At 43.5% G+C, this 21783-nt stretch overlaps 1 protein-coding gene across 4 annotated transcripts in view; it reads right to left on the reverse strand.

Moving 5' to 3' along the window:
* CDH13 (cadherin 13) overlaps positions 1-21783 on the reverse strand; it is a 964648-nt gene that overhangs the window by 596833 nt on the left and 346032 nt on the right. For 3 of the 4 annotated variants that reach the window (XM_003791299.2, XM_003791298.2, XM_023514115.1), the window contains one exon: positions 18130-18338. The exons of the other annotated variant lie outside the window; for it this stretch is intronic. In XM_003791299.2, the coding sequence (XP_003791347.1) occupies positions 18130-18338 (209 nt within the window). The remainder of the gene's footprint in view (positions 1-18129; positions 18339-21783) is intronic. 4 annotated transcript variants of the gene reach the window in all.

A 21783-nucleotide genomic window follows, 5' to 3' on the forward strand; every position in this document is an offset into this window, starting at 1 on the left:
TGATTTCTATCTTTTGAAATTTGTTTAGATGTCCTTTACAACCACTATACATGATATATTGGTAACAATTCTGTGTGTACCTGAACGGAATGTATATTCTGCAGACTTTTAATGAAATTTCCATTATCCTCATTTACATTTAGACTAATTATTACATCAGTTATGTAGAGATGTGCTAAAATTTCCAGCTCTGATGATGTGTTTTCCTATTTCTCCTATTCGTTCTGCTTTATGCATCAGTTTTGACTTTTACGGCAGTCTAGTCTCCACCTAACTGTGGTTCTGCTTTTCTGCAGTCTCAGTTACTTGTGGTCAAATAGGACTTGAAAATATTAAATGGCAAATTCCAGAAACAGGCAATTCATAAGTTTTCAATTGCGTGCCACTCTGAGTAGCATGACGAAATCATCCACTGTCCCCTTCGTCTCACCCAGGACATGGACCATGCCTCTGTGCAGGGTACAGGCGCTGTACATGCCATCCGCCCCTTAGCCACTGAGTAGCTGTCTCTGCATCAGATCAGCTCTCGAGACCACAGCGCTCATGTTCAAGGAAACTTTATTTTACTCACTTAATAATGCCTGAAAAGTGCAAGAGTAATGATGGCATATTGTTGTAATTATCCATTTTTTACTGTTGCTAATCTCTGTGTTTAATTTATAAATTAAAATTTACCATAGGCATATATGTATAGGGAAAAACACAGGACAGCAAGGCACAGCTTAATGGTGAAGTTACATCCAGAGATGCATCATCGTCATGCAATTCCATCACTGTGTGAATGTCAGAGTGCACATGCACAGAGCCTGCCGCCCTCCTATGCCTACAAGCCCTAAGTTAGCATATGCAATACTACAACCAACTGCATCACAATAGTAAGTATCTGTGTATCTACACGTATCTAAACATAGAAAAGGTATATTAACAAAACAATATTATAATATCACAGGACCACCATCATGTAAGTGACCTATCGTTGACCAAAATGTTACATAGCACCTGACTATAAGTGTATATAGAGAACATTCCTATCCAGTTTCAGGTATCCACGGGGGGCCTTAAAATGTATTTCCCACAAATAAAGGGGGAATGCTTTGTATTTTATTAGATATGACCCAATTTAGGATTATTTTATCCTCCTATGGTATCATTTTATTGAAAAATATCCCTCTTTATCTGTAGTAATACTTCTTAAAGTCTATTTTCTTTCATAATTTCCAAGTTGTGGAAGCAGCCCAAATGCCCATCAGCCCATGAATGGATTAATAAATTGTGGCGTATGTATACCATGGAATATTACTCAGCCATAAAAACCATGGAGACTTTACATCTTTTACGCTTACCTGGATAGAGGTGGAACATATCCTTCTTAGTAAAGTTACCTCAAGAATCGGGAAAAATAGTATCCAGTGTACTCAATACCATTATGAAACCAATATATAATTACTTACACATTCATACAAATGATAAAACACAAATATAGTCCAACAAGAAGGGGAGAGGAGGGTGTGGGAGGAGAGGGGGAAGAGTGAGTGGAGAGAGAGTATTTGGTGGGATCTCATGTAATGTGCACAATGCAAGGGAGACTTTCAAAACACCTAAGAGTAAATCATAAATGTCTTACCACAAAAAAGTCTGTTTCCTCTTATCTACCGTAACCATACCAACTTTCCCTGGGTTAATGTTTTCAGGACATATGTCTTTCAATTTTTTTCACTTTTAATCTTTGTATACCCTCACATTTAAGGTATAGCTAATTTAAGATGTAACTGATTTTTTTTTAAGCCTAATAACTTGCTTAACGTTGGAGTATCTATCCATTTACATCCCTGAGTTCTCATGTGCTTCCCTGATGTGTCACTCTTCCCCTGCCAACTCATCCTGTTCACATTGTTCTAATGTGAGTGCGCCTTCTTGATACACAAGAAGAGAGATCGCCTAAAATGAGGATGTTCCGAAATCACCCACTGAGGCCTCATATTAAGCTTGGAGTTCCATACAAGTTATAGTTAAAGCCAGAACCCTCCACCCCTGGTAATTTCAACTGTGAACGCCATATGAAGACGTATTCTATGGTCACTCTGTCTTAACTAGATAATATTATTTGGTTCTTACTATGTGCCAGGCATTGGTCTAAGAGCGTTCGTTACATGCGTATCTCATTCAATGCTAGTATTACTTCTAGGAAGTGATATGATTTGTATTCCCATTTCACCGACAGAAAAGTCTTTAAAAGGTTAAAAGAATTAGTCCCTAACCACAGAGTTTATAAAGTCCAGAGCTGGGATTTGAAGCCAGGAAATTTGATTACAGTGACTTCCCTATTAAATGCCTTCCTTTGGTGCCTCTGCCACTAAATCTTTTTATGAGGAAAGAATTACCAGCAGAACCTCTTTTTAGACTTCAGCCCAATCTATGCAACCTATTCCCCAAAACGCTATTTTATAAAGTGTCTGTTTATTAATCACGGCTGATGGTCTGTCTTTTCCATGTTTCTTATTTAAGGTCGTATTCCTCAAAGTTCCATTTTGGCTTTCCTAAATGTTCTTAAATGTTTTACAGGTTTTCATTATACATTTTCCATAAAAATATGGATTGCAGTTTTCTGGCCTGACTGGTCGAATTCAGGGAGAAATGAAAATATATGAACCTGAATTGTTAATCTTACATCTTATTTCTATAGAATGCTGTGCTTTTTCTTGCTGAAGAAAAATGTTGACAGTGTGGATTTATAACCATGCATTCAGAAACCCTGAAGTTTTATAACAGAAAATAATGTATCATTAGGCGCTCTGAAAGGATAATGAGGCATTTGCTACTTCGTGCTCATTTTGGTAAAGGTTTCTAGAAATAAACGTTAACTCGTATGGACTTGGCACATGGATCACTCATGAAGTAAGGAGAGGACGCACAATACAGTTAGCCGCTTGAGTTATTTCTCCATAAATTATTCACGCCTCTAATTTACCATTTTCCTTCCCTGACGATATCTGAATTATTCTCATTTCCACATGACAGGAGTACATTAGCATCAACAAGAATAAAGTTAACAAAAAAAATTAAATGGTTGACCAAAGAAGCCGTAATCAAAATATATCTAGTAAAGAAAAAAGTCCCCAGAAAAGAGGGCCTATCTCTCAGGGGGAATAGCCAAGATTTTAGTCTCTCTTTCCCTCAGGGATTTGAATACTCCATCCCTAATGAGACAATAAATAATGTGACAGGTGACGAGAGTTATAACTAGAGTTATAGCTGATGGAGAGGCTCAGATCTGGCTGCTGTGATCCAACCAACAGAGATTTTGCTGAGAGCTCTTGCTCTAATTGCGAACCCAGTCTGTCTGTAAAGGATCCTGAGCATATAAATGAGTCCAGTTACAGAATCATCCACACGCAAACACTGTAAATCATGTAAGTTGTACAACTTGAAAGTATAGTGTGTTTTTGGAACATTATTTTAAATACGATTAATTACGAATCTAAAAAAAAGAAGAGAAATCTATACTAACACCTTCACCTGCCAGCATATAGCATTTGCTTGGCTAAAAACATACATTATTAAATAATAAGTCAAGAGCAGATGGTTTTACTAATGTCATAACTCCTAATCTGGTCCTCATTCCTGTAAGCTTATCGACACCCACTTACACCAGCCCTTAGAGACAGATGTGGAAGGGATCCTGTCATTTTAAGTGAACACACAGGATAAGCAGTTTAGTTTGGTGGGGGAATCACATGAGTAGCAGGAGGCTGTGAGGCTGAAAAAAAACAGAGCAGTTTGGGGTTAATTGCTCAGGAGACGTGCGGAGCCTTTGAAGAGGGCATGACATGGTCCCAGCTGTTCTCTGGGAAGCTGATTCCACAGCAACGGGCATGTGGATTGAGTCACCAGAGAAGGGAAGATGACAAACTTAAGAGGAAGTGGCCCTGTGATGGCCAGGCAAGACGAAATGATGCCTAAACCAGTTGTGACCGTTGTGATGGAGAGAAGTGTGCTGGTAAATACCATGGGGGAGAAAGATAAAGGATAAGAGGTGCCACTAACCTCCCAGCTGATAAAGCACCAAGGAGCAAGCCAAGGTGGTGGGCTTGCGTCCCGGGAAGACGAGAACGCCAGAAATAGAGCCTCCAGGAAGGTGTGGTTAGAGGTGGAGGAGGGTGAGTGTTTGGACTCTCTCTCTCTCCAGGTAGGATGTACAGGTGGAGATGCCTGCAGGCATGAAGAGCTCAAGGGCAGAAATGGTGCAGTGGATTTGGAGACCCAGTGGAGAGAAGATATTGAAAGCTTCTAGGCCATGTGAGCTTATTGAGGACAGTGAAAAAGTAGCAGAGGAATAGCTGGGCATTGTGGTGGGCACCTGTAATCCCAGCCACTTGGGAGGCTGAGGCAAGAGAATTGCTTAAGCCCAAGAGTTGGAGGATGCTGTGAGCTGTGACGCCAGGGCACATGTACTGAGAACGGGAGAACAAGGGTGGTGCAGTGTCTCAGGGGACAAAGGGGAGAACATTTAAAGAACTGCCAGATGTTCTGCTGGGAATTAAAGTGGTTCAACAGTGGTGGAAAGTGGTCTAGGGTTTTCTCAAGGAGTTAAACACAGAATGACCCTATGATCCAGCAATTTCAGTCCTGGACATAAACTCTGAAGGATTGAACATATACATGAACCCTCCAGCATATACATGAACCCTCACTTCGGAGCAACCCCATTGACAAAAGTGAAACAGTAGAAACAGCTCAAAAGGCATCAGATGACCAATAGACAAACCACTTGTGACTTATCCAGATGACTGAATAGTATCACCCTACAAAGAATGAAGTAGTTAGTGTTGTTTTTACAACGTGGATGACTCTCAAAATATTGTGCTAAGCAGAAGGAGCCAGTCACAGAAAACCATATGTTGTATGATTTCATTTACATGAAATGTACCAGGCAGGTAATTCATGAAGACAGAATGCAGACTGTTTGTTGCCAGGGACTAAGAAAAATGCAGAATGGGGAGAAAGTGCTGAATAGATCTGGGGTTTCCTTTCAGGGTGATAAAAACATTTTGGAATTAGATAGGGAAGGTGGTTGCACAAGGTTGTGAATGTATTACGTGTCCTTTGGTTTTATGTCACACAAAATTTAGCTCCATAAAATTAAAATTAACATTCAGCTTCAGAGAATTCTAGTAGGCTCAAGACTAAGAACACAGGTGAAAAAGTGACAGGGTTTGTCAATAACCAGGAGGGATTGCTGATCTTCCTCGAGAAGATAGGGAAGGAAGAAGGAATAGAAGCTGCAGAGGGATGGTAGGAACTTTCCTCAGCAGAAAAAAGCACAAGGGCAGCTGCAGAAAATTGCAGGCAGTGGGGTAGGACTTACTGCTTAAGGCAAATGGAAATGTCTTGGAGTGGTGCTCAGGGTGATGAGCGATAAATTAAGAATGAATAATTGTGGAGTCGCAATAGGGCAGGGATCTGCTGAGAGGGAGCTGGCACAGTTCCATGAGCACAGAGGCCTCATCAGCCAAGTCCTTGCCACGTCTCTCCCATCCTGGGTTCCAGAACTTTTTTGCCTATATATACATGGCTTCATATGTATATCTCTTTATTAATGTCAGTCTATCCTTATAGATAAGTGAATTCACTTTGAAACTCAAGTCTATTATATTATCAGAATTCCAGAGCTATGAAAGTTTGGAACTAGCATTCCATCTTCATCTCCATCACTGGGAAGAAACCAATCAATTTAATCCATGAGATGGCATGCAGAAACCGCTCTCCAGCCCAGCAGGGATTCTTTGTTAAACCCTTTGGAGGAAGTTATTCGACCCATCTGAGTCTACTTTACTGCAATAATATTTTTCACACATTTCTCTATTTTGACACGAAGGATAAGATGTTTTGTTAAATGCTGTTTTGAAAAGTCTGAGTACAAAGCGCGCCTCCAAAATATTCTAGCTGTGTGAGTCTGTGCAGGTCACGTATAGTCCCCGTGTCTCACTTTATTAATCTGTGAAATGAAGATAATATAACTATTTTGTGAAGTTGTTGTAAAGATTATATGACTTAACATAAGAAATGGACTTTAAGTGGTGCCTGGCACAGAATTTGAGCAAAATAAATGTTGGCTCTGATCTATATTATTAACATCAATATTCACTCCAGCTCTGGCATCTGTTAAGTCATTAAGTTGGTGTTCATTCACTACCAGCTATTCTAAGTGTTGAATTTATAGCAAAGAGCACGTCCGTCAAATCTCTCCCCTTTCAGAGAATATAATTTTACAAAGACAAAGACAAAGATCCAAATTTTAGAATTTATGTAGAATTGGGGGAACATGGGTACAAATGCCTTTTTCTTGTATTTCTTTTCTTTGATTCAGTTTTGGTTTCTTGATCCTCTTTCTTACTCCTGCCTCTCCCTTGCTGGGCACAAAATATTATTTGTGAGACTGAGAGGAAATCACAGATACCAAGGCAAGTAAGACTGACGGTCATCCTCTTAGGAGCGAGGCTCTGATCACCATGGCCAGTTGAGTAAGGGAGTTGGAATAAAAAAGCAGCCAAGTCTCAATTATCTGTGTTAACCACGGTTTACAAGAATGGACAATTCGAGGAGGAAAATAATGCATCTTGATTAGTTGTCTTAAATTTCACAGCTGAGGCATTTAAGAAAAAATTGTATATGTAGACATGTGGAGTAAGAGTGATGGGCAGAAGGCGTCTTCAGAAAAAGGCTAGTTATAGTTATTCAGACTATTCCTTGGCTGTCTGGGCAAAGTACCACGCTGTTTATAGCTTTGCATCTTCAAAGGGAAGAAGTTGTAAAAGTTACTGTCAAAAGGAAGCCTAATTTGCCTGACTTCATGAAGGGGCTGGCTGACAATGAATGCTCTCTGTCGAAAGGATTTGCTGCAAAAAGACATTTGAAGGAAGCATCTGATTTCCAGATTTCTGTAAAGATCTGAGAGACAGGAGATACAACTCAACCATTAGGGAAAGAAAAATCCCCCTCTTTGGGGCGGTGCCTGTGGCTCAAAGGAGTAGGGCGCCAGCCCCATATATGGGAGGTGGTGGGTTCAAACTTGGCCCAGGCCAAAAAAGAAATAAGAAAAAAAAAAAAGAAAAAAATCCCCCTCTTGGAATTTCATGTCCCAACTTCTCCAAATGGTGGGAAAAACCAAGAGCAGCAGGAAAGACCCTTCAGTCTCCCTTCTGAATTGTGCCCAGGCTGGATGGGAGGGCTGGGCTCCACCAGTTAGAATACCTTATCCATCCAGGAGGATGTTTTGAAATTGTTGCTCAGAAGACAGTCTCAAAATTTTTGAGCCCTTTTGGCCTGGACTACCCCTCAAATCTCTGCAGCTTCTCCTCCATGGTGGCTTGGGCTCCGTATACAGGCTTTCCCCATTGGCCACAATCTCCAGTCTTGGGAGACCAGGAATTGCCAACACTTTTGTTTTTTGAAGGATTAATTTTTATTTGCATGAAGGACAAAAAAAGAAGAGCAAGCAGTGGCGAAATTTGTTTTCTGCTAAAATGCAGCTGTCTTATGCTTTGATAACTACATACACAAAGTACTTGCTTTTTGATTATCACTACTTCTTGCTTTATTGAAGAAGTAAGAAGCAACTCAGCAAATAACAATACCTGCCCTTGCTATTTCCCCGGTCAGGTGGGGGCATTCTGCCTGTTACAGTTTTTAAATGTAGCACCCTAAGCGGTATGGGCCAGAGGGGAAGAGGATTCTCCTTCTTTTACAGAAAGAAGAACAATGTAATCTAAAAATATGTACCCTTATATTAATTTGAAATTAAATAAATAACAAACAAATAAATAAAAAAGGCAAAATCAATGGGGCAGGTTGCTTTCCGTTTGCCTATGTGGTATCTTGAGACTTGTCCTGGCTTTGCATGAACAGCAAATGAGTGAAGGGTCAAACAACAGCAACTGCACTTCCCCAGAGGAGTTGCTGGCCTATCAGCTATCACAAATCATGCCTAGGCCCCAGGGGCAGCAGTCCACAGGCATCTACCCAAAGGAGGATCTAGTTTTGGGTTGGGTCATGATGTTTCCTTTGCTGTTTTCTACAAATGCTCAGCCCCTTGAAGTTTGGATGAGACCATGTAATTTGATTGGCTTGTGTTCTGGGTGTAGAAAGACTGAATAAATGGCATACCTTCCCCTTTTCCTTTGCCACCTCAGTTTTGAGTATTGAGACCAAAGAATTAAATGGAGACCATCTGTGGTCTTTATCAAAGACTGGGTTTGCCCAACATTGGAATTTTTTTTAAATCCCCTCCCCTTGGAAATGTGGACCAGACTGTCACAGAGAGAGACCTAGGAGACTTTTACATTTGGAAACTTTGTGCTGAAATCATGTGGAAGTGAGACTCTATTTCCAAAGATTCCATTCAGGAGGAAAGTTCTGTTAAACTGTCACGATGACACAGGGCTTATCTACCTACCTAAAATTTCTTTAAAAGCCTTGCTTGGTTTTGTATTTATTTTTATTTCTAACCACTCTGAAATTTCTGTCAGTTCAACTCTAATAAGAGCAGCCATGCTGGCTGGCACAGCCCACAGTGACCAAGTGTCCCCTTGTGAATAGCTCTGGGAGTTCCAGATAAGAGGGGAATTTTAAAACGAGGTTATCTTCTGTATATTTACACTTAGAATTGACTACTATTTGATTTATGGTAATAGTAACAGAGAGGAGGGTGGAAGCATAGCAGGGGGCCTAGGAAATGTGCATTTTATCCCATTATCTTTTTTTATCACAGATTCCAGGTGAAAATTCATTTCTGACAATACTACATTCTATTTCTTCAAAAAGCTCCAGGGAGCCATTGCGCAGGTAACTGAGAATCAGACACTGGACTTGGGGACACTGTGGATTTGAATGCTGGGTCTGCTGCTCCACCAGCTCTGTGACATCTGGCCCACCTCTGTGAGTCTCAGCTTCCTAACTCATGAAATAGGAATAACACTGCTCCCAGGCACTGCGGTGAGGATTTAACAGATAATGCTTACAAAAATAAAATCATGAATTATAACTTTAAAAGTATGAATGTTAGGACTTTCCCCTAGACTCTGGGACTATTAAGATGAATGAGATAAGATCTCCAACATGGGAGACATTTACATCTAAAAATCTTGTGCTGTTTCTGTGATGTTCTTTCCCCAAAGGTTCTGTCATACGAGAGGTTTTTAAAAAGTGTCATGACAACACAGGAGGTGTCCCCCTACCTAACATTTCTTTGAGAGTTTTGCTCAACTCTGCATTTGTTTTTATTTCTAATCACTTCTTAACTTTCCTGCACCATTTCATAGACTTTGCTAGAGAAGAGAAAAAACTAATTCCGCTGTAAATGTTAGTATTAACCAAAATAGCAGCGACTCCATCAAACCAGACATCCCAGCTTGGTTTCCAGTTGTCACCTACTGACAGATGACAACATTGATTAAGTTACTTAATCTCTGTAAGCCTGAGCTCCTGCTCCCTCTGTAAGGCAGGAAGACCACCAGGGGCACAGAGACAGGTGTACATGTGAGAGGACCCCAGGCCAAGCGCTGACATGTGGTGGACATCAGTGGATGCTCTTCTCCATCCCACCTTCAAGATCTGTGAATATTCTAGGAGAAGCTCTGCCCAGTCAGCAGCCCTTAATAACCATCTGTGGTTATTAAATATTTAAAATCCACTAGTATAAATTGATACGTGCTTTAAGTATAAAGTACATACCGACTTCAAAGGCTTAGTATGAAAAGAAGAATGTATAAAGATATTTCATTATGCTGATTACTTACTGAAATGATAAAATCTTAGATGATACATATACCTATATTAAATGAAATAAATTATTAAAGTTCATTTCACTTGTTTCTTTTTTTAACGTGACTACAAGAAAATCTCAAAGGATGGGCGGCGCCTGTGGCTCAAAAGAGTAGGGCGCCAGCCCCATATGCTGGAGGTGGCAGATTCAAACCCAGGCCCCAACCAAAAAAAAGAAAACCTCAAAGGACATATGTGAGTTACATTATATTTCTATAAGGCCATGTTGCTGTACAAAATAAAATTTAGAGTTTACACAAGCCAAAAAAGAAGCTTCTTTTGGTTATCTAGACTTATTGTGGGATTACTATTTCCCCAAGCATTTCAATAAAAATTAGTTTTAAATGAATATGGTTCTCTTAGATTCTGATCCACAGTCTGTTATCTACTTAAATTAATGAATTGAAGAATGCCTTTTTATCTATATTTGAATTGTATCCTGGAGCTAAAAATCATAAACATAACAATTTAGGCATGTGTCAAAATGTAATAGCCTGATATCCAATTCCGGGCCCAATTCTTGGATCTGTCCAATAATTTAGGAACTATATATTTTCTCCAATTTGGGTGACAGTTAAATGGATACTAATTTTCCTTAATAGTAACTGGGGAGGCTTTTGCCATGGAGAGTGGCACTTCATAGGTTTTTGAAGTTATCACACTTGTTAAGTCAGCGCATATTAAGTATCTCCATCTTTAACTCATCATTTCTTTAGAGTCTCGGTCAATGCAGATTGGTTTTCCTTTGGGATAGTTATAAAACGTATTTCATGTAAGTAAGATCAATACAATTGAACAGCTCAACAGATTCCACATCACTCCCAGTCAATGGGGTAAGTTTTCAAGACAAGGTAATTAATTTTGCCATAAGCTAGTTGCTCTCATTTTCAGGAATGCTTAAAGAAATAAAATCAAGTCACCTGTGTCCAGTGTGGGAGATGTCTTGAAGGTTAGAAGGCATAGTGGCCAAAACAAAGATTTCAGATGGTTGGTTCGGGGTTGAAAAATGTTGGAGTTTCTCTCAGTAGCAAATATGAGAAATTTTTTTTTTCTAGAATATGTGAGAACTAGAAAGATAGGAAAGTGCCAGCAACTTACTGGTATTTAGGAGTAATACCGTGGAATTTAGGACAGTTAAGAATAATCCACCAGACACCTAGAATTATCTGTCAACCAGGAACTGTGGTAGACAAAACATTGCTTTATTTCAGGGATGTCTTGATGGTATCCATGCAAGGCCAATGTATTATCTCATTGTACAGATGAGAAAACTGAAGTTCAAAGGACATGAGTGACTTTTCAGTACCATGTGGTGGATAAGTAGTAAATTTATGATTATATTCCAATTTTGGATAACTACAGGTTCCCCTTCATATCATCCACACAATTCAGCTCAATATCCCCTAGAATATATATATGGAGTAACAGAAGGGCATTTAGCCCTGGCTTGAGTCTCTAGGCCAGCGGTTCTCAACCTATAGGTCGTGACCCACAGGAACTGTATTAAAGAGCTGCGGTATTAGGAAGGTGAGAACCACTGCTCTAGACCCAAGGAGACCTCAAGCTTCTCAACAAAGGGAATCTTGAGACCCGGGGAAGTAGTGGATTTAACCTCCGTAATCCCCTTCAGGGGAAGGACATAGCCCAGTCAGCAGTGCTGCTGTTGGCTTCTGGGCAGTTGATGACATGTTTTATATTTTTATTTTGAAAATTAAAAGCAAAACAACCATTTCTCCCATGTAGTTCCTTGCCTCTGATTGCTCTTTTTATTTTATTTTTTTGGAAGTATTTCCATCCTGATTTTTGAAACTAGATGAGGAGCCAAAATTATGTCTTTTAAATTGCATGTTTACAGTGATGATGAACAACCAAGATAAACAAGCCTTAAATTTAGCCTTTTTAGTTTCTACCAAAACTTTCTGTTTTATTTGTTAAGGCATTCTTCAAATGACAGAAAGGAGGATTTTTTTTTTTTATTTAATTTAAGCAACTTGATTAAGAGACCACTTTCCCTTTACTGAGAACACCTCGTATCGACTTCCACTTAAGAAGTGTAAACTGTTCGTAATTCACTTTTAAATACTGCCAAGTCCTTTGGTATTTATTAAGAGGACCCACAGAAGTAAAGGACCCCCTTGCTAGAAGTAAAGTTTAGTCATTGGAATGGAAGTGTGAAGATGGGCATTCACCTGCCTTACAGCCTGCAGGAGCCATCGAGTCTGGTCATGCTGGGCAGAGGGGAAGGGTTGGGCCACCTGGACTTGCCACATTCATTGACTGGACACTCATTATAGGTCTGGTTTTGACAACCCATCATCAGGAATAACCAACATTTGAAGGGCACTTAAAGCTGTTGGCCATGTTGTACTTTAAGTACTTATACAACATCCCTGTGAGGTGGATACTATCATGAACCAATTTTACAGCTAAGGAACCTGGGGCAGAGGTGGTAAGTCCAGCACTGGATTCACACCAGAGTGCCCTTAGTCTGCTACCTGGGAGCTCAGAATCGAGATGGGCATGAGCACAAGCAAAGCAGACAGTTAAAGTTCAGTGCTGTGATTGGGGACAGCCTGGCATGTGGAGGAAGGAGAACTACCCAGCCAGGGGGGTAATCAGAGAGGTGTTCCGCAGGAAGGGAAGTCTTGCCTGGTAGAGTTAACCATAGATTCAGCCAGGATGGTTGCTGCTGGCCCTTTGGCAGTTGGGGTCTTGGTGCAGGGAACAAAGTCCAGAGCGAGGAGTGGCCAGTGGGAACAGATGGAAAAACTTGGCTGATTCAAGAAAGCACAAGGAGTTTGGTATTACAGGAGGCAGAGGTCAAGGTAGGGAGAGGTGTGACTGGGGTCACTCCTTTTATTCATCCATCCATTCAAAAGACATTTACTGAGCACTGCGTGTGGGGTGCTAAAGAAAGAGCAGTGAAGACAAGGAGGGAAGGAAAAAGGGAGGGGGAGGGGGGAGGGAGGCTGTGAGCAGCAGCAGATTTGGTGAGGAAAAGTCACAACTCTATCTAGGCATAATTTTATGAGTCAGGTTCAATCATTACCTTCCAGGGGCTAGAAACCCGTTTTGTGCACAGAAGGTTAACCTCATCACCCTCTATAACAAGTCCTCAGAGCCTGTCAAAAGACTACAGATAAAACTGCTCAGATCTAAGGTGATCTTACATTCTCCTGACAGGTACCAGATTGTGGGCAGCCCATTAAAAATGCAGAAATAGCTTGAGAGTCTATAATTAAACCATTAATAATTGGACTTCGTAGATTCAGGCTGTAGGCTTTCCAGGTGAAACAGGGTCGCACGTAGCAGGTAAAAATAAGAGAGATGCATCCTTTCATTAAAGGAGAGCCAGGCTCCCATTGCTATAGCTCAACTGGGCTTCAGGGTGGTTACACGGGTCTTAGAGAACCTCTCCTTCCAAAGTACAGTGATGTGAGATGAGCAGCTGTGTCGTGTCTCCTGTTTTTGTGACACTGGGTACCCACCTACCTCTCTGAGCATGCTGTCTCTTTCTTTTCTTTGACTTCACATTCTTCTGGCACTGATCTCTGGCTTCCATCTCACGGCCTCAGTGAATATACTTAACCCTCAGTTTCTTATCTTAACTTTAAAGGTTCCAAAATACCATCAACGGGACCTGTCACTTGATGTCTGGTGCTGTGCCCAACAGAAGTTTGTGATGTAGACTATTCTTATCCCTGTTCTAAAGATGAGGATATTGGAGTTCAGAGAGCTGATGACTTGCCCATGGTCACTCAATTAGGAAGTGGAGGAGCAGAAATTGGAATCAACTCACATTCAAACCAAAGCCTAGACTCTTAGCACTAAGCATTTCTTTCTTCAGTCTATGCCCTCTGAGGCAGTCCCATATCATTCATTAACTCCTCGACCCCCTATGAAGATGTCTCTAGGAGCCTCCATCTCAACACGCTCAGGCCTGTACGGACATCTTTCCCAACCATTCCTTTCCTGACTGGTCCAAATCACCTCTACCCTCCAGACAATTTGGAATCAACATTGGATCTTGGCCCGTTCATCCTCCAAGCCATCTCTTCCACTTGTCTTTCCCTCCATTGCTGCTATGTGGCTCTAACTTATGGCTCCTCTCTACACCCAGAGGGTACAGCCACCTGGGGAGCAAAGAGGCAGGTTGGAGAATGGGTTTGGACCAGAGGCTGGACGGAATCTCGCTCTGTTAATTTCAAGTTAAGGGCTCTCGGCCAAGTCCTCACATCTACAAGGATATAACATCAGCAATTCCACGCGGAGTTTGTGAGGAGTAGAAGTAATGAACATTCAAGCATATAACGAAATGCACACACCCAAGAAAGTACTATGATATGGTTCTTCAAAATAGTGGCAGCCATTTGTTTAACTATTAGCTCTAGCCTCCCTACTCCAGCTCAGAACCCTGGATGAATTCCCCTGAAGATTATTTTTATTCGGCAGAAACCAGCAATGGCTCCCTGTTCCCTGCCATGTGAATCTAAAATCCCTCCTCCTGGTTTTCAAAGGCTACTTCTGTCCTATTTACCTACCTGTTTCCATCTTTTTAGTTTGCATTACCCTTCTATTCAGCCTCCCCTGACCCAGCAAGGTAGACCCTAGGATGTCAGACCCTGGCTTTTGTTGGGAATACGGAACAGGCAGCCTAAACCCCAAGGTGGAGCCAAATTATCTCTGGGAATGGCAGAGCTCCTGGCTGGGGATGAGAGACAAGATGCACCCTCACTGCAAACCAGCTTCACCAGTCCCAAGGGGCTGTGCGGATGGATGCCGGACATGATGAGAAATGCAAAGGGGCAGCCAGACCTTAGGGGCCAGAGCTCACAGGCAGCTATGGGTACATTCCATCTGCTTCAGTCACAGGAAGAGGGGAAGTTGAGAGGACACTGAGCTGTTCTGGTCACCTGTCATTCTGGGTCGCAGGTCCTGCCTCTGTTTTAATTGTGTTTGTGGGAGTGACCATGTGTGCACGTTTGCTCTGTCCCAAGTTCAGTGCCTCCACAACTGAACTTACTGGTAGAGACGAGGGGCTCTGGTGCCACCTACTAACTACATGACCAGGGCAAAGGACAGCCACCTGCATCCAGTCTCCTCACCCACGAGATACAGGTGATCATGGCACCAGTCCTGGCCTCCCTCAGCTTGCTGCTGTGAGGCGAATGACATGGATAAGCCCAGGGCTCAGCTCACAGTAAGTAGCATGCAAGCGTCAGCTGTTGGTCATGGCTGTGGCCTCAGCTAAGTGCCATCCATGTGGCATGACTGTCCCATTTAACCCTCATGATAGATTATCATCTACCATGATGATAGACCCTAAATGGTAGATTATCATCCTCACTTTGCAGATGAAAAATCAAAGTTAAATGGAAGCTCAGGAGGCAAAGCACTTTGCCGAAGGCCACAAGGCTGAGATGCACCTTGTAAGCAATTAGACATTCCCTCAGGAGACATACATGGGCCACTGCAAAAATTTTGAGACAGTGTTATGGTCCATTATTTCACTCCCAAGAAAGACAGTCAACAGCATCCTTTCTGATTCACTCCCGCAAGTGTCAACTTGCTGGGCTCATCGCTGTTGCTAGGAGGGCTGCATTTGTTAAACACGTGTTTAACATTTCTTGATTTTGTATATCTCAAAACTTTCATAATGACCCATGCCCTTGTGGGACATTCCTAACCAAATAGACCCATCCTTCACAGTCTAGTTCAAGCAAACCCCTAGAGCAGCGGTTCTCAACCTGTGCATCGTGACCCCTTTAAACTGTATTAAAGGTTCGCAGCATTAGGAAGGTTGAGAGAAAGAAAAGGCAGCGACGTGGACTATTTGGGGGCACAGACTCAGGAGCCAGACTGCCTGGGTTCAAGTCTCATTTCCATGCCATTCCCTATTCACTGGACACCCCCTGAACAAGTCACTTTCCTCTTTGTGCCTCAGTTCCCCATCAGTAAAATGGGGACGGAGCACCTGCCTGTGAGTGGCAAAGGGGATTAGATGAGCCAGGCCTTGCAGCTGCAAGAGCAGCACACGGTGAGCCCTGTGTCGGCCACTGCCCTACGGACATGAGCTGAGAACTCTCACTCTGTGTCGGCTGCTGCCCTGGGAATACCAGCTGAGAACTCTCCGAGTCCGTGCCTCCTTCAGAGGGATCTTTTACTCTCTATTTTGTTTTCCTTCCCTTTTTGTTTTTCTGTGTTTAGGGCTCTTTATTATGAACACATCTGGGTATCTTCACAAGGCCTATTTTCATAAATTTTCTGGAGGCGGGAGACGAATGCCTGGAGGCCCCTGCTGGAGTCTGGGGGCCTCTGCGTGCTTTGTGAGAAGCAGACGGCTGCAGCTGAGTTTTGTCGATGGTGTGTTCAGACAGCAGCAGATGAGAAGCTGTGGGGGCTCAGAGGGGCTGTGCATCTCATGAGAACGCCAGAGGCCAGCACCCCACGGAGGGGGCCCTGTGTAATGACCTTTGGGTCTCCCGGCCCCTCAAGCTGGGAGGGGCTCAGAAGCTCCCAGAATCCCACCTGTTCTCTTTCAAGCAAAATACTATAACATCATTTTTTCCGGATATGAAGATGAGTCAGCAGTCTTGATAAACAATATCTACCCTGATACACTGAATCCCATGTACACACCCCCTCTTACATGGATCTCAGTACCATTTACGTGTTCCTAAGTAGTATTTCTTTTCGTCTCTCATTCTAGCAGCCTTGTTGCTTTAGAGATTCACCAAGTCTTTTCTATCACGCGTTAGTGAGATGCTGTGAAAACTGGTCCTGGCTAAGTGAAGGAGAAGCCTGCCTTGGCTGTGTCAGTGTTCCCACACTGGTCTGTCTTCATCAATATCCTATTTTCTTTGAAATGTTACTGACATGCTATGGATTCATTTTTAGGTTGTGATCTACCCCTTAACTCACAGCTTCACGGATATGGAGGGGAATTATGGAGCTTGTCCAGTCCTGGGATGGCAAATAAATTCCCTAGAAACATCTCAAAATGATCAATAGATGGTAGCTTCCTCCCAGAAACACTGCACTGGGAAAGACACTGAGGCCGAGCCAGTTAGTAATATCCTCCACTAGGGTGGTGACAGAACAGGGTAACACACAGCTCCCTGCTTGCCAGCCCAAACTGTTCAACCCTCTAGTCTTCAGATACCGAAGTTACATGGTGTTTTTGCAGTCATGCAGACAGCACTGGCAGGAGGCTGCAGTCACATTACTAGTCCTGTGGCCCCTGGACTTCATCTGGGAAAGCCGTGATAACTCCACCACAGCACAAAAGGAGCAGATCGGGTAGGGCTGTGGGGAGTGCAGCAGATGGAGAGAGATGATGAGAATCATGGGCTTTGAAAAATTGAGGAAAACCGGGCCAGCAGGTAGAAGAAAAAACAAGGCACACCAAGCTGGGGCACACCGGTGTTCTTGTCATTATTTTGTGCGAATCCTGCTGTGGATGCCGCCTTCCTTTACTCAAAAAGCCAGAGTCTGGAAAAGAGTATGTGAGTCAGCTGCAGCAAAAAGTGTCTGAATGACACAAGGGAGGCTGAATGGCGGCGTGTGACAGCCACAAAGCGTGTGCACGGGCGTGGGAGTGTGGGGTCAGCGTGGCTGTGCACCTGAAAAGGGACAGCCTGGAGCTTTGCAGGAGCCTCATGCACAGTGCATCCTGCTGTACGCTCCAGGGGTCTACTGTGGCTCTCATCTGCCCAACAGCCACCCCCTTTGCTCTGAAAACAGCACTTTAATTTACTTTGAGTAACTCCCCTTCTTTCATTCTCAGTCTACTCTGACTCTCCCCTGGCTCCAGGAAAAGGCAAGTGACCCAGACTTGGCCAAACAGAGCCTCCCAACCCAATGAACACTGGTTATCTCAGTGATGGGCACGTGGCCCAAGGACAGACAGCCTGTGAGATTCCATTCTAAGTTTTTGTTAGCATCAGGAAGACGGCTGGGGTGACTTCAGATTAAGGAGTGATGTGACTTTCTCAATGTGAAGCCAACAGACGGAAAATGAGACCCCAAGACATACAGGGACCAAAGCGACGTCATCATTTGGTTACCAGGACTCAGCTATGCCCGAAGACAGAGCTATCCCTGACATATATTAACTACGTGAGTCAATAAACACCCTTCTCCCCTCCTCACCTTTCGTTGAGTTGGGCTCTGTCTTTCTCAACGATAATAATAACAAAAAGAACCTTAGCCAATCTTTCCAGTAATAAACTGTAAACTAGTTTTCCACATAAGGCAGACAGAATCTAATGTTCCTCCTTGGACTTGTCTTATTTTAAACAGTTGTGTTACCTGCGAGGAGCCCTGGATGTCTTTTCCCCCGACGATCATGAGCTCGGCCATGTCTTCCGCATGGGGAGTCCTGGCGTGGACGAACAGTGTCCTGCCCACTGCAGTTATGTTCCTCAGGGCAACCAGGCCACCATCGCTGTTCACCTTGAAGTATGGGCTTGAGACCTCATAGCGTACTTTGTTATTTCCCTTACAGTCACTGAAGGTCACTGGGAAAACAAAACAAAATAAGGGAAGAAACATGAGTGGGTGAGTAGGCTGGACAGCTTAGACTTTGGGGTGTCTCTGGATGACCTCACCACCTCCCACCCCACAGTGTACAGACTCTATCTTAGTCCCACAGCAAGCCTCCTAAACCCAAGCCACTTTGATTGTGCTGATGGGCCATACCAGGCGTCCTCACACTATGTGGCCCGCCTAGGACATTTATCTGGCCTGCTGGGTGTTTTTGCCGCCACTGCCTGTCCTGCTTAGCAGCCGACTCATCCTGGGGCCCGCAGTCCAGCCCTCCAACAGTTTGAGAGACAGTGAACTGGCCCCCTGTTTGAAAAGTTTGAGGAGCCCTGGACCATATTCATTCAAGACCCATCCTTGATCTCTCACATGTTCTAGGCAGGTGCTATCCCCTGAGGGTGCCAACATGAGCTGCCTGCCCTTGAGTTGGAGGGTGAGGTGGACAGTTGGATAGGACAGAGTGACATCTGAGGGAAGTGGTCTCATGCTGGTATGTACTAGGGGCTGGGCAGAGCCAGAGCACTCAGGAATATTGAGCACAGCTACACAGAGACCATGTGTGAACTGGGTCTCAAAGATGAGAGGATTAGAAGGCCCGTAAGGGTGGGGACAATCTAAGCAATTCAAGGCAGGGGAAAGAGAATTGGCTTGACATGCTTGGATCAGAGGCAGATTTGAAACAGGGCAGGGTTATCAGGGATGTAGAAGATGTTAGAAATGAAAATGAAAACATCTTTTGGAGACAGTGGGACATGCAGGTCCATCCAGGTTGTCCTGGTGGCTCAGGTCTATTTTTTGTATGGAGAGGGTGAAGATCAGGGGTGTGCTCTGGTGCTTAGGGGGCCAGTGATTCTCAAGTTTGGGTGCACCAGACGCATATAGACAACTTTTTAAAAATTCATAGGACCCAATCCAAAGATTATAATTTAGTAGATCTGGGTAATAGAGAGTAGCTTAAAGAATGGCATGAAGAGAGTCTTAAATAAACACATTTTCAACCAGTTTTCAGTGTTGTCCCAAAGATGCCTGGCTGAGATGAAGGCGCTGGCAGTGGTGAAGTGGGGAGCGGACACATGCGAGCCGAATTCCTACAACTGAATGTCTTAGTCATGTGTGGGACGAGATGGGAAAAGCAGGCCCTTCGGGGGACACACACAAAAAGTGAGGCATTGACAGATACACATGGTGGCTATGATGGCTGACCACATCCCCCTCTGGTGCTTCTGGACCGGGTACAGTTCTATCACTGCTGGTGTCCCTACATACTGTCTGACATACCACGGTGCCTGTGTCCGCCTGTCTGCCGTCCGCCTGTCTGCCTTCCACTGTAGCCTTCGAGGCCCCTGTGGGGAAGCATGGGATCATATTCCTTGCTTTCAGCTCTCTTGAATAGGCCTGCTTGTTTAGTAAACCTTCAGCTGAGGCATACCCTAGATACAGACGTGCACGAATAAGGATGTTTAACTCCATGACCTTTCGCCAAGTGGGCACACCCGAGTGCCCAGCGTGCATACCACGACGCAAAGTATTCCCAGTGCCCTGCCTCCTGAGTAAAATTCCTCCCCTCCCCCCCAGAGGCTACACTACCCGACTTCTGATATTATAGACGTTTTCACTTGTGTTTGAACTTCATCCAAGCAGAATCACCCAGCATGTGCTCTTTTGGCTTCTTCCATTAATGTTATGCTTTGAGAGATTCGTCATGTGGCCACAAGTCCTGGTGATTGACCCTAACCATTGTCCAGTAATCACTAACCACCATAGCATGTCTGAACCACCATATTCACGCCAGTCACTCTTGAGTGACCCGCTATGTGGCTATACTGAGTTTATTTATCTCTCCTGCTATCAATGGGACCTGGACTATTTCCAGCTTGAGGTGCTTAAAATATTGCTACTAGGAACTTCCTTGTGTACATCTTTAATGACAGTGTCCTCATATGTCCCAGTATGCTGTGAAAGCCATATAAATATCTGATGCATTAAGCTGGTCCTTCTCCTCTGGGAAGATGATGCTATGATGGTGATAATCACATTACCCAACAGAAACAGTGGCTGATGCAACTGAGTGCTTTCCACAGGGAGGCTCATGCCAAGTACTCTGCACACATTCACAATGACAGCAAAGGGGAGTGCTACTTGATCCCCTCCCTCTACAGTTTCTGGATAAGGAAACTGAGGCTCCCAGGGAGCAAAGGTTGTAAATGATGGGCCAGGATTTGAACCCTGATCCATTTGACTACAACCAGTATACTTTGCAAAAACAAAGACAAGACTCCCTATGGAATACAGTCTTCCCGAAATCCTAAAAGAAGCCAAACACAGTAGTCCCCGCCTTATTCGCGGTTTTTCTTTGAGAAGTTTCAGTTACCCACAGTAAACCAAGGTTCAAAAATATTACATGGAAAATCCTAGTAAGAAATAACCCATGAGTTTAAATTTTGTGCTGAGTACTGTTACAATTGTTCTATTTTATTACTACTTATTAGTAGTATAACTATTTTGTAAATTAAACTTTATCCTTGGTATAAACTACAGATTGGAACACAAATTGGTATTATCCATTATATCAAGGAACTACCATATATAGTGCTGTGAGCACCTGACCTATCCTGCCCCCGATTCCAACCACAATGCCTCATGGCCACTCTGCCTGAGAGCTCCAGACCCTTTCTTGGCTGTTAAGTTGGCTTTAGGGCCATCCCTGCATGGACACACAGTGGTTTCAGGGCCATCCCTGCATGGACACACAGTGGTTTCAGGGCCATCCCTGCATGGACACACAGTGGCTTTAGGGCCATCCCTGCATGGACACACAACGGCTTTAGGGCCATCCTTGCATGGACACACAGCGGCTTTAGGGCCATCCCTGTACGAACATGCAGTGGACCCTGGGGCTTCTGCAGTTCTCAGATACTTGCTCACTTCCTGTAACCACCTTGGTAGCCAAGACTGACAGGATGTGCCTAGTCTCAGTTTTGGAAGTCTATAAAGGAGAGAGCAGTTTGCTCTCACTGTCCTCCTCAATTCGCGTTTACCCACTGGAGGCAAACTGCTCAATGACAAAGCCCACTGGGTGCTCACTGGTCTCCTGGCAGCATGAGGTTCTAGCCTTAGTTCCTGAGTAGGATGAAGATGACAGTCTCAGCTGAGGGGAGAAAAGGTAGTTAAACATTGGTGGGTATTCTAGACTGACAGCTAACTAACTTCCTTCCTTCTATCCATCCACCCCTCCGTCCTTTCTTTCTTTATCCCATAAATATTTAGTGAAAGAGTCCACTGTGTTAGATGCTGGGGCTACAAGGCAGAGATGGACACAGTTCCTAGCTTGAAGTACAGTGGGGGAGACAGACATTAATCTAATACTTTATAACTAATAGGGGATCTATTCCAGGCAGACAGAATCACAGCATGTGCAAA

This window comes from Otolemur garnettii, unplaced genomic scaffold (assembly GCF_000181295.1).
Source record: "Otolemur garnettii isolate 467f Iridium unplaced genomic scaffold, OtoGar3 scaffold00047, whole genome shotgun sequence".
In the NCBI taxonomy this organism is placed as follows: domain Eukaryota; kingdom Metazoa; phylum Chordata; class Mammalia; order Primates; family Galagidae; genus Otolemur; species Otolemur garnettii.